The sequence below is a fragment of the Engraulis encrasicolus genome, chromosome 14, assembly GCF_034702125.1.
Source record: "Engraulis encrasicolus isolate BLACKSEA-1 chromosome 14, IST_EnEncr_1.0, whole genome shotgun sequence".
Lineage (NCBI taxonomy): Eukaryota > Metazoa > Chordata > Actinopteri > Clupeiformes > Engraulidae > Engraulis > Engraulis encrasicolus.
This window is the reverse complement of record NC_085870.1, coordinates 2,822,327-2,834,070: the sequence shown is the minus strand read 5'-3', so window position 1 is coordinate 2,834,070 and position 11,744 is coordinate 2,822,327. Positions and strand designations below refer to the sequence as shown.

The following is an 11,744-nucleotide window of genomic DNA, read 5'->3' as shown; positions in this document are numbered from 1 at the left end:
CCCTTATGGCAGGCCGCGCACCCCCAGGGGTGCACGCACCCCAGTTTGGGAAACCCTGTTCTAAAGCAATGTTTCCCAACCAGGGGTACGTGTACCACTAGGGAAATGCGAGCACACTGCAGGGGGTACTTGGAAACATGCAATTTTATCAAATACATGTAGCTTAGTTACATTGGGATAGAGAAAGCGGTATAGAACTTGACTTAGGTGGTACTCATGGCACAATGAAAAGGCTTGGGGGTACACAAGACTGTTCTAAAGGAACGCTACTCTACTGAATGTTTTGCAGCTTGAGGGACACTACTGTCCTCTACGTGTACTGGCCTGTCCTCTACTTGGGCTTTCTTCTCTGGCATAGCCAATCTGCCTTTCATGCCATGCCAGGGGGTATTAGGACTCCTAGGACTCACAGACACATCCCTCACTTCACTTCACTTCCAACTGGCTTTCAGTGTTTTCTTTTCTTTACTCACTTTCTTTACTCCCTCTCAATGTCATATCATGTAGCCTACTGTACTGTACGTCACTGAATTAAGTCTTTGACCTGCAGTCCACTGAGAACTCTCTTGCCACATGAAAGTTAAAACACAAAGCACACTAATCCTCATACTGATTTTGAAGCAGGGCCAATGTGTAGACAACATACATGAAAAAAACGTGTTTGATTCAGATTTTTTCTTTTTCTTGGATGATTTTGATTCAAGTTTTTGCTTCGATTAAGTCATCCCCACGATGCACTACTAGATAGTGAAGTAAAGGAGCGTGGCGTGAACTACACACATTGTGTGTGCGTTCCAATATGCACACTTCCATCCTTCCTTGCTCACTTTACCTACTTCTGACCTCATGATGATGTCTTCCACCACGACAGAAAATGAATTCAATTTCTCACAAAAGCTCAGTTCTAATGTAATTTTCTCATTTGCAATCGGGATGGAGAATGAAGAACAGTCCCTCAAAAATTGTTTTGGCTAGGCTGACAGCGGGGCCACCACGGAGGCGGGGCCAGGAGGCGGGATCAGGGGCGGGGACAGTAGGCGGGCCAGGAGACTGGGCCAGGAGGCGTGCCCAGGAGGTGGGGCCAGGAGGCGGGGCGAGGCGAGGCCACAAGCACAAGTGGAGGACAGGAGTGTGCATATTGGAATGCAAATTGTAGGCCTACATATTGGAATGCACAACTACAAATTCTGACATCTGCTGCGTAGTACTTACGTCAATGTAGTTGGCGTTGATGTAGTCGGAGTGGGGGTCTCCATCCAACGGTTGCAGGCGGACCCGAGTCTGATCATCTGTGGGGTCAAATGTGGGAAAACAAGACAAGTCTAAAGTTACATTTACCAGAACAGGGGACACGTACAGTTGCACTGCCTGAACCCAAGGAGAGGAGGCTGACAACCTGGAATGGGAATGTTACGAAAACTCCTGCCGATAGAGAGGTCTTTATGAATCTCTGACAGTACCGTAGGTCTCAGGTTAATAGGAATTATGGTAACACTTTATTTTAGGGATACATCTATTAGCACTAATACTTACAATGTTGTAAGTAACTTGTAGGGCATGTACAAAGCAAAATCAAACATTTGTTAGGCATGTGTTCGTCTTGTTCATGCACAATAAGGGATTTATTACCAATCTAACCTTAGTAAGGACCTAATAGGCCTGAGCATTTTCTTAGTATATGCCTTACAAGCTACTTATGCAGACAATAACATTGTATACATGTATTAGTACTAATATATGTATCCCTAAAATAAAGTGTTACCAGAATGATCACGCCTCCCTGGGGTCTGCTGGCTCACAGAATTGAACAAATGTGTGGCAGGACTTTTGCTTTCTGAGAGAGAGATGTCTTCCTTTTTCTGCACTTGACTCATGTTCTTTTACCGTGTACTCAGACTGCCTTAGTCACTGTGGTTGTTATTTTTCTTGATTTTTTTTGTTTGTTTGGCCATGGAGCTGTGCTCACAGTAAAATACCTCCGACATACACATAGATATAGAGTAGATTTAGAATACTACATTGTCAGTAAAAATCCGTGAATGGGAAACAAAAAATCAAGTCAAAGCTCAAAGCGAGTCTTTGCGCCCATGGCTGTGAGTGGGCAGCTTTTTTTCCTTTTGTCTGCTCTCCAACTTCCACCACCATTTCTTTGTGCCAAATCCTATTTCTCAACGAAAAATGGGATTGTGTTTTTTTTCTCTTTTCTCCTTGTCCCCATCATAAGGCACGTAGAACAGAACACTGCTCATTCTAGAGCACAGAGGGGTGCTGGGGGGGGGGGGGGGGGTGACAAAACAACAAGAGAATCTCCTTTTTTCTCAGTACAACTCATTTGTTCCGGGAAAAAGCCAACAACCGCATCACATCACATCAAATCACATCGCCAGCACCGTGAGCTCACTCTGCGCACGGCGACAAGTCGTCAGACGGGGCCTGAATGAAATTAATTATGCCTTCCTCCGCAAGAACATGTGCTGGAAGACAGGGATGCACCGATGCCACTTTTTTTGAAAACCGATACAAGTAAGAGTACATTAATGTGTGTACTTGCCGATACAGAGTACCGATACTGATACCTTTTACCACCAAAATACAATGAAAATAAATGCATGGCCTTGTTTTCTCCACCTGTGATATTTTTATTGTCCATTTCCATGTGGATTTAAATGTTAATAAATGTATGAGGTGGCACTTTTTTCCATGCTGCTTCCAAGTACACAGAAAGTGACAAGATTGTGCAGTGTTTTGTGTAATAGCAATATCGTTCCTGGTATCGGCAAGTGCTTGACGAGTACGAGTACGAGTATAATGAGCAGTATCGGGTGCCGATACCGATACCAGTATCGGTATCGGTGCATCCCTAGCAGGAAGACAGGGAGGCAGCGAGGCACGGAGACGGGCGGCTCCTTCCTCTTCCCCTGCAACACAACAACACCTCATCCTCATCCTCATGCACCTGTCTCCGCGGTGATCTCCCAGCATCTGTGCAATCAACACGAGCCGTAATTCCGCCGCCACCCGTTGACAGGCAGGGAGGGAGGGAGGGGGGAAGGGGGGGGAGAGAGGGGGGGCCTGGGAGGATTCCAGATTCCAGGGACCTATTGTCATCACGTAAACACCCAAACATTTCGCTTACAACTAACTCTTAAACGGAAGGTAGGGTGTGTGTGTGTGTGTGTGTGTGTGTGTGTGTGTGTGTGTGTGTGTGTGTGTGTGTGTGTTTTTTTGGGGGGGGAGCGGGCATTTCATCAGTCTTGTCTACATTCATCCAAAAAAGTTTTGTTGTTAGCCCTTGTACAGGAGGGAGGTGGGCTTCTGTAGCGAGGAGGAGGAGGAGGAGGAGGAGCACTTGTCACAAACTCACACAACTGTTTGCTCGCCTCGCTCGAGCCCATTGTGGAAGAGGTGGCGGGCGGGGTTGTTTTTGTGGAGGGAGGTGTCGGAGGGGTAGTGTGGTTAAATGATGGTGGAGGAAAGCAAACATACTGCACAGCCTGTCTCATCCAAGTGATGAGAGGCTCTCTGAAGACAGGCCAAAGAGCTGACCACAGCAGAAGGAGGAGAGGAGGAGAGGGAGGGGGGGAGGAGAGGGGGGAGAGGAGGAGAGGAGGAGGAGAAGAGGAGGAGAAGAGAGGAGAGGAGAGGGGGTGGGAGAGGGGGAGTAGAGGAGGAGGAGAGGAGGAGAGGGAGGGGGGGAGGAAAGGGAGGAGAGGAGAGGAGAGGAAGGGGGGGGAGGAAGGGGGGGGGGGGGGAGGGAGGAGAGGAGGAGAGGGAGGAGAGGGGGGGAGGAGAGGGGGGAGGGAGGAGAGGGTGGAGAGGGAGGAGGAGGAGGAGGAGGAGAGGGAGGAGAGGGAGGAGAGGGAGGAGGAGAGGGAAGGGAGGAGGAGAGGAAAAGGGAGAGGGAGGAGGAGAGGGAGGAGGAGGGAGGAGGAGAGGGGGGAAGAGGAGGAGAGGGAAGGGGAGGAGGAGAGGAAAAGGGAGGGGGAGGAGGAGAGGGAGGAGGAGGAGAGGAGGAGAGGGAGGAGGAGAGGGAAGAGGAGAGGGAAGAGGAGAGGGAAGGGGAGGAGGAGAGGAGAGGGAGGAGGAGAGGGAGGAGGAGAGGGAGGAGGAGGAGAGGGAGGAGAGGAGGAGAGGGAGGAGGAGAGGGAAGAGGAGAGGGAAGGGGAGGAGGAGAGGAGAGGAGAGGAGAGGAGAGGGAAGGGGAGGAGGAGAGGAGAGGAGAGGAGAGGAGGAGAGGGAAGGGGGAGAGGAGAGGAGAGGGAGGAGGAGAGGGAAGGGGAGGAGGAGAGGAAAGGGGAGGGGGAGGAGGAGAGGGAGGGGGAGGAGAGGAGAGGAGAGGAGGAGAGGAAAGGGGGGAGGAGAGGGAGGGGTTGGATCACAACAGGCTGCTGAAGAGAGTGCAGAAGATTGCTGAGTCCCGCAGGATTCATACAACTCTCTCTCTCGCTCTCTCTCTCTCTCTCTCTCTCTTTCTCTCTCTCTCTCTCTGTCTTTTTCTGTCTCTCTGGTGTTTTTAAAGCCGGCATCCTTCGCTTGTCTTTTTCTTCCACCCTCGCTCACCAATTTTCTCGACTCCACCTCTTGCCTCTCTCTCTGTCCTTTTCTCTTGTCCTCTTTTCCTTTTCCCATACATCTATCTCTCCTTCTCTCCCTACTCCTCCCATCCCTTCTTCTCTTTTCTCTTTCCCTCGTGTGCACTTTTCTATCCAATCTCTCTCTGTCTCTCTATATGATCTTTTCTCTTTCTTCCTGCGCTCTCCCTCCGTCTCTCTATTTTTCCCTTTGAAGGTGCAGGCTTGCCGGTCAGCCTGTCTGCATGTGTGTTTGTATGCTCAGCTCATCAGACATGCCCCTGCTCCGACTGTGGAGCTCCGTCTGGCTCAAGTCTACTCCTTTCACAGAGGAAGAAACACGGGCAAACGGAAGAAAGAAACAGAGGAGACAGAGAGAGAGAGAGAGAAAAGAAAGAGAGAGAGAGAGAGAGAGAGAGAGAGAGAGAGAGAGAGAGAGAGAGAGAGAGAGAGACAGGGAGAGAGAGAGAGAGATAAACAGAAACCGAGACAGAGATAGAGAAAGAGAGCAAAGGGGAGAGAGTGAAGTGGGAAAGACAGACAGAGAGAGAGAGAGAGAAACAAAAGAAAGAGAAACAGAGGGTGAGGGCATGCAGGGGAAAAGGTAATTAAACAAGACTGTGTCAGCTGTCATAACAAAAGCGCACAGCAGGGGCGATTCTCTACAGCCGCTGCCCTGAGTGACTGTTTAATTGGGCAGGGACCCGCGGTCCACACACACACACACACACACACACACACACACACACACACACACACACACACACACACACACGCACACACACACACACACACACACACACACACACACACACACACACACACACACACACACACACACACACACACACACACACTCAGCTCACTAGTCCACTACTATCAAGGTCCAGCTCCAAGGCTACACCATCATAAACCTCTTCCCTTCCTTTTAATCTTCCTCATGCTCTTCTTCCTCTTCCTCCTCTTCCTCCACCCTGGCAGCATCAGCTCCACAAGCCCAAATAAACACCTACATACAACTACAAACCCACCTCGCCTTTCTCCTCCCCTTGCTCCCAGTCCTCCTCCTATTTCTCCTCCCATCCTCCTCTTCTTTCTCCTCTTCCTCTTTGTCATCTTCTTCCTCCTCCTCTTTCCCCTCCTATACTTCTCCCTATTCCTCCTCCTCCTCCCGTCCACCTCTTCTTTCTCCTCCTCCTCCTATTTCTCCTCCTCCTGTCCTCTCCATGCTCCTACTCCTCTTCCTCTCCCACTTCCTCCCGTCCTCTTCTTCTTCTTCTTCTTCTTCTTCTTCCTCTTCCTCCCCCTCTCTCCTCTCCTTGCTCCTACTCCTCTTCCTCCTCCTCCCTCATCATCCTCTCCCTCTTCCTCCTCCTCTTCTCCATCACTGCAGATGAGAGAGTAAGGGTTCACTCTCCTCCAGTCCTTCACCCTCTTGCACTCTCTTGAGCTCCAGGGACAGGATTGGGAATGTGTGTGTATATTGGTGTGTGTCTGTGTGTGTGTGTGTGTGTGTGTGTGTGTGTGTGTGTGTGTGTGTGTGTGCGTGTGTGTGTGTGTATGTGTGTGTGTGTGTGTGTGTGTGTGTGTGTGCGTGTGCGTGCGGGCGTGTGTATGTGTGTGTGTGTGGGCAACCACATTACAGCTAGTCTGATACACCTAGGACATTGGCCTCTGCCATGCCTTAAGAGCAAGAAAGAAAGAAAGAAAGAAAGAAAGAAAGAAAGAAAGAAAGAAAGAAAGGAAAAAAGAAAGGAAAAAAGAAACGAGTAATTCGCCAGCTGAGGTAATATCAATAGCGAGTGCTGTGTCAGGTTTCAGTCACGGGCGGCTGGAAAGCTTCTTCTTTATCAGCTAATGAAACACTGCAAAGTGTGCTTAACGCCGCACAATGAATCCCCATTGGCTCATTACAACCCTAACCACCATGGCATGCTTATGCTTTAGCTCTCTCTCTCTCTCTCTCTCTCTCTCTCTCTCTCTCTCTCTCCCTCTCTCTCCACCATGGCATGCTTTAGCTCTCTCTCTCTCTCTCTCTCTCTCTCTCCATCATGGCATGCTTAAGCTCTCTCTCTCTCTCTCTCTTTCTGTCTGTCTGTCTCTCTCCCCTCTCACTTTTTTCTCTCTCTCTCCCTTCCTCTCTCTGTCTCTGTCCCCCTCCCTCTCTCTCCCTCTCTCTCCCTCTCTCTCTCTCTCTCTCTCTCTCTCTCCTCTCTCTCTCTCTCTTAAAGCTTGGATCCTATTTTACCTCACAGACTCATCCGCACCTCCCACTAAGCTGCAGCCTGCCGACTGGAGCGTACAGTACGACTCAAAGGCCCCTTCGCTTCGCCATCCGCTAATTCCCCCGCCGACACTGAAATATTAAGACTCTGTATGAAGCACTAATGCAAACGCTTTCACTGTGCTGCTGAGCTTGGCTTTCTGTCTAAGACCAACCTCTACCACGCCGTCAATTTTGAGGCGTTACAGTAATTCAACACTTTGTGAGTCTAACTTAAACACTCATTGTGTTGTTGCTACTCTCTTTGTGTTGAGTGATCACTGAAGAAATTACTGTGTATAAATAGTCCCAAAAGAGAGCGAACCGGCTGACTGTGAACGCTTTTGTGAGAAAACCAATTGAGCTAGCCGGCCGGCCAGCAGACCAGCTGCTTTTTGTTGTTGTTGTTGGAGATGGTGATGATTGCCGCTTACAGAGGTTAAATTTCAGGTGGCTCAGGGTCTAATTAACTTTCATTTCATGGCCAGTGTTTCAATTCGCTCTGCAGGTACGGTAAGCGCACATATATTAGTCTTAGGCACGGGCAGCCCCCTGGACAAGAACCATTAATAACACAGATAAGAGGCTGGGAGAGTGGGAGGGTCGTTACAAACACACATAATCATGCACAGGCACAAACAGAGACTTGCACACCGATGCACCCACACCCACACAAAGAAAATAGGCTGAAATGTACATCCTCATTGGTTAGTCCTTTTTAAATTGCTTCTCTTTCTGCCTTAATAATGAAAGCTGTGAAATTAACTCATGCCATAAAATCCAAATACATAGACCATTGCCTTGTTCCCCTGTGTGAAAATGTGTGCCCAATATTAGATTGACACATCAGTGTGCACTCACATGCACACAGACACACACACACACACGCACGCACGCACACAGGCACGCACACACGCACGCACGCACACACTCACACACACACACACACACACACACACACACACACACACACACACACACACACACACACACACACACACACACACACACACACACACACACAAACACACACACACACACGCACACACACCCATCTTTGGCTCCACAAGCTTTGGCTCCTTCTTCTCCGCTTCTCTCCTCCACTCCACAGCTCCATCCCCTAAAATGGCAGAGTCAGTCCTATTAATCACGGCGCTAATGCCCGCGGTGCGGTGTCCACGTCGGCTTAATACACTACACCACACTACACTAAACTGTCACGCCGTCGGTGGGGAGCGTAGCGGATAGCATAATGCTCTTTAATAGCCTATTAAAGCCGGGGCTCCTGAAGGCTCCGAGCTGTCACATGGACTGAAGTTGAGGACGTTGAGGACACTGTTGTGTGCTTTTCTTTCTTTCTTTCATTCTTTCTCTCTTTCTCTCTCTCTCTCTCTCTCTTTTGCCTTGCCTTCAGGTGTACATACCATCAGTGATGTTGTGCATGGCATCCATGCCATTCTCCTTGATGTCCTCTCTTTGTGTCTTTCTTTGTTGCTTCCTATTTTTGTTTCCACTGGAGGGATTCCACCGTTTTGTGTTGTGTTGTGTTGTGCTGGGTTATTAACCCAGTCCAGTCTAGAGGCTGTGCTTATGGCCCCCTGTCCTGACAAGCAGAGGAGTGCAGCTGACAGCATTGGTCAGGCCCAGGACAAAATCATCTGCAAGCAGCCTCCCTCAGTGGTGTAGTCTACTTTTTTATGGTGGGTATACTGTATATTTGAGCATTTTTTGAAGTGGGTATACTGTATATACTTGTGCTATTCAAAATAATGGATCAATCCATTTTAAGTGGGTATACTGAAATCCCTGAAATGTAGAAGTGGGTATACTCCGTATACTACACCACTGGCCTCCCTCATGAGGCCATCATTTTTATTCCTTTTCCCTTCTACCCTTCTCCCTGGGCCCAGACCAGACCAAATGACCCGTTTGAGTGTGCTGCATCCGATTTCCAGTGGTCGGATCAACTACACCTCACCAGACTACACACCAGTGGTGTAGAGGAGGGACACAGAGTGTGCATCTTAATATGTGACCTTGCCTCCTCCACTTGTGCTTGTCTCCTCGCCCTGCCTCCTGGCCCCTCATCCGTGAAGAAAACGATAAAGTTTCCCAGCTGTCAGCCTAGCCACAAAAACTTTTGAGGGACTGTTTTTCATTCACCATCCCAATTGCAAATGAGAAAAATACTTTACAACTGAGCTTTTGCAAGATATTGAAATATAATGCTGTTGTCAGTGATGTCATCATGACGAGAAGCGAGTGGAGGAGGCAAGTGGAGGAGGCAAGGTCCCATATTAAGATGCACTCAGAGTTTGTTTGTGGATGCCAAAGTCATCTCTCACACTTCCCCCCCAAAAATGCACTCAGCAGTTTTGTTTTAACTGCATTCTGTAAACTGTAATGGGCTGGAGTAATCAGTCCGTTACTAATTGTCTTACTCTATTCATATATATTGTATACTGAATACAGCACTGCATATCAAGCTAATGTGTACAGACGTCTTGCTACATTGTACGGGACAGTGCGTTTACTGTACATGCAGTAAATGTATTCATCTGTTTCGAAGCCACCTACTGTTAGTCCACGGCAGGGCCCCAGTAAAGGACTTTGTAAACCTCTCTCTCTCTCTCTCTCTCTCTCTCTCTCTCTCTCTCTCTCTCTCTTTTTCTGCCTTTCTCTCCCCCACCACAGACAGGTAAGGGCAGGCAAACAGGACCTTGTCTGGGATTTGTTTAATGTCAACCACCAGCACCCACAGAGGAGAAAAGGCATCTTGTAAACACTGGCTAGTATATTTGCCTGGAGAATGGCAATAGTCACAGGCTTTGGTCAATACAACATCAGAGAAGTTTTCTTTCTTTTTTTACCCTCCACCTGCTGCAGAACTTCAAGATGTCGACTGAAGCTTCCCTTGCTGTCGTGATGGGAATTAATGCCAGTGTGTGTGTGTGTGTGTGTGTGTGTGTGTGTGTGTGTGTGTGTGTGTGTGTGTGTGTGTGTGTGTGTGTGTGTGTGTGCCTGCGTGCGTGCGTGCGTGCGTGCGTGTGTGTGTGTGTGGCGAGTGTTCCCTTGCTGGCGTGTTGGGAATTAATGTCAGTTAAGCTATGAGCCGGAGCAGATGCTTTGATAGACATTTGCCATCCGCACACGGTGCGGTGCGGTGCGGTGTGCAAGGCAACACAAATACTCCCACAGCACACCTGCGGAGACGGACACACACACACACACACACACACACACACACACACACACACACACACACACACACACACACACACACACACAGAAGCACACATACACACACACATGGACACACACCAGGCACAGACACACACGACAACCTCTCTATCCACGCACTTGCACACACGCACGCACGCACACACACGCACACACGCACACACGCACGCACACACGCACACACACACTACAAACACCTTCAGCAGCAGGACTTAAAAGCGGCAGCGTTGCCGGCAGTCCTTGGAGTGCCGCATACTTCTGTGTTCTTTCTAATGAAAATGAACAAGCTGCATACTTACTATTCTGAAAGGCTCTCCAACCAGGGCCGGACTAAGATGGCCCGGGGGCCCTAGGCTACAGGTTGCAGTGGGCCCCCCCCCCAGAAGGCAAAGTTCGTGAAAAATGTACATAGACAATATCATAATTACGAGCTAGAAGTTCAGGATAACATGTTACATGCAAACTGTTCTCAACATGGTGGATCAATTTTTCAAATATTGCACCTTGTGCCAATTCTGCAATTGTTCCACTTTTGTCCAATCAGGGTGGGGGTGGCTGTCAGGTGGGGGGCCCCTAGGCTGCAGCCATATCTAGCCTGTGGGGGCCCCTGGCAGGTGGGGGGGCCCTAGGCTGCAGCCATATCTAGCCTGTGGGGGCCCCTGGCAGGTGGGGCCCCCCTAGGCTGCAGCCATATCTAGCCTGTGCATTAATCCCGGCCCTGCTCTCCTCCCCGGCCACGCAGTGATATTACTATGCAGGGCTGACAGTACACGCAATCAAGGGGCTCCTGCAATCGGTGGCACCACAGTAGCAGAGGTATGTGTAATCAATGAGCAACTGAATGCAATTGGTGTGCGAGTCGAGGAATAATTGCATCATGTTGTTCCGGTTGCGCTGAATTGATCAGACGGCACGCATACTTGATGTGGACTCATACGTACGTAGAGGGTGTTGGTTATCCAGACAAATAAGACGTGTTATTACTAAGCACGGCCTCCTGAAGCACTGACACTATAGTGTTGTTACGCCACTGATTTCTCTTTCCAAGATCTACTTTCCACTGTTTACACATCCAGATACACACACATACAGGTGATAGCGCATGCACACATGCACGCACACACAAAAATGGACAAAAAAAAAACGGACACAAAAAAAACACACACAGCACAGCAGGTACGCCAATGGGATCGTGACCGTCAGCAGCCGTTTTCAGCATCGATCCCCTTTCAAGTGGACTCGTTCAGCACATAAATGCGATGGTTTCACACAATGTTTCTCCAAAAGAATTGCTCGACCAATTGCGCACATAATGGCAGCGAGCGAGCGAGCGAGCGAGCAAAAGCCCATAACCTCTTCTTAAAGGTGAGGGTATAAGAGGTGTAGATGAGAGCTGGAGCCAATTCTCCTCGGGGCTCCTCCGGGTGTGATTTTCCCCCTCCATCTCACTGGAGAGAGAGGCGGTTAAGAGCACAGTCTCACCTGACCAAGAGTGCAACCCCCTCCATTCTCCTCACCATGAAACACCTGAGATCGATCTCTCATTCTTTCTCTGTCCCTCTCTCTGTCTGTCTATCTGTGTGTCTGTCTGTTGGTCTGTCTATCTGTCTGTCTGTCTGTCTCTCTCTCTGTATCTCTCTCTCTCCCCCTCTCTCTCTCTTTCTCTTTCT

General features: G+C 49.3%; 1 protein-coding gene across 1 annotated transcript in view; it reads right to left on the bottom strand.

Annotated features, from left to right (window-relative positions):
* Positions 1-11,744, bottom strand: part of ptprt (protein tyrosine phosphatase receptor type T) — a 515,405-nt gene that overhangs the window by 57,080 nt on the left and 446,581 nt on the right. The window contains exon 25 of the mRNA XM_063214792.1: positions 1,213-1,322. Coding sequence (XP_063070862.1) covers positions 1,213-1,322 — 110 coding nt within the window. The remainder of the gene's footprint in view (positions 1-1,212; positions 1,323-11,744) is intronic.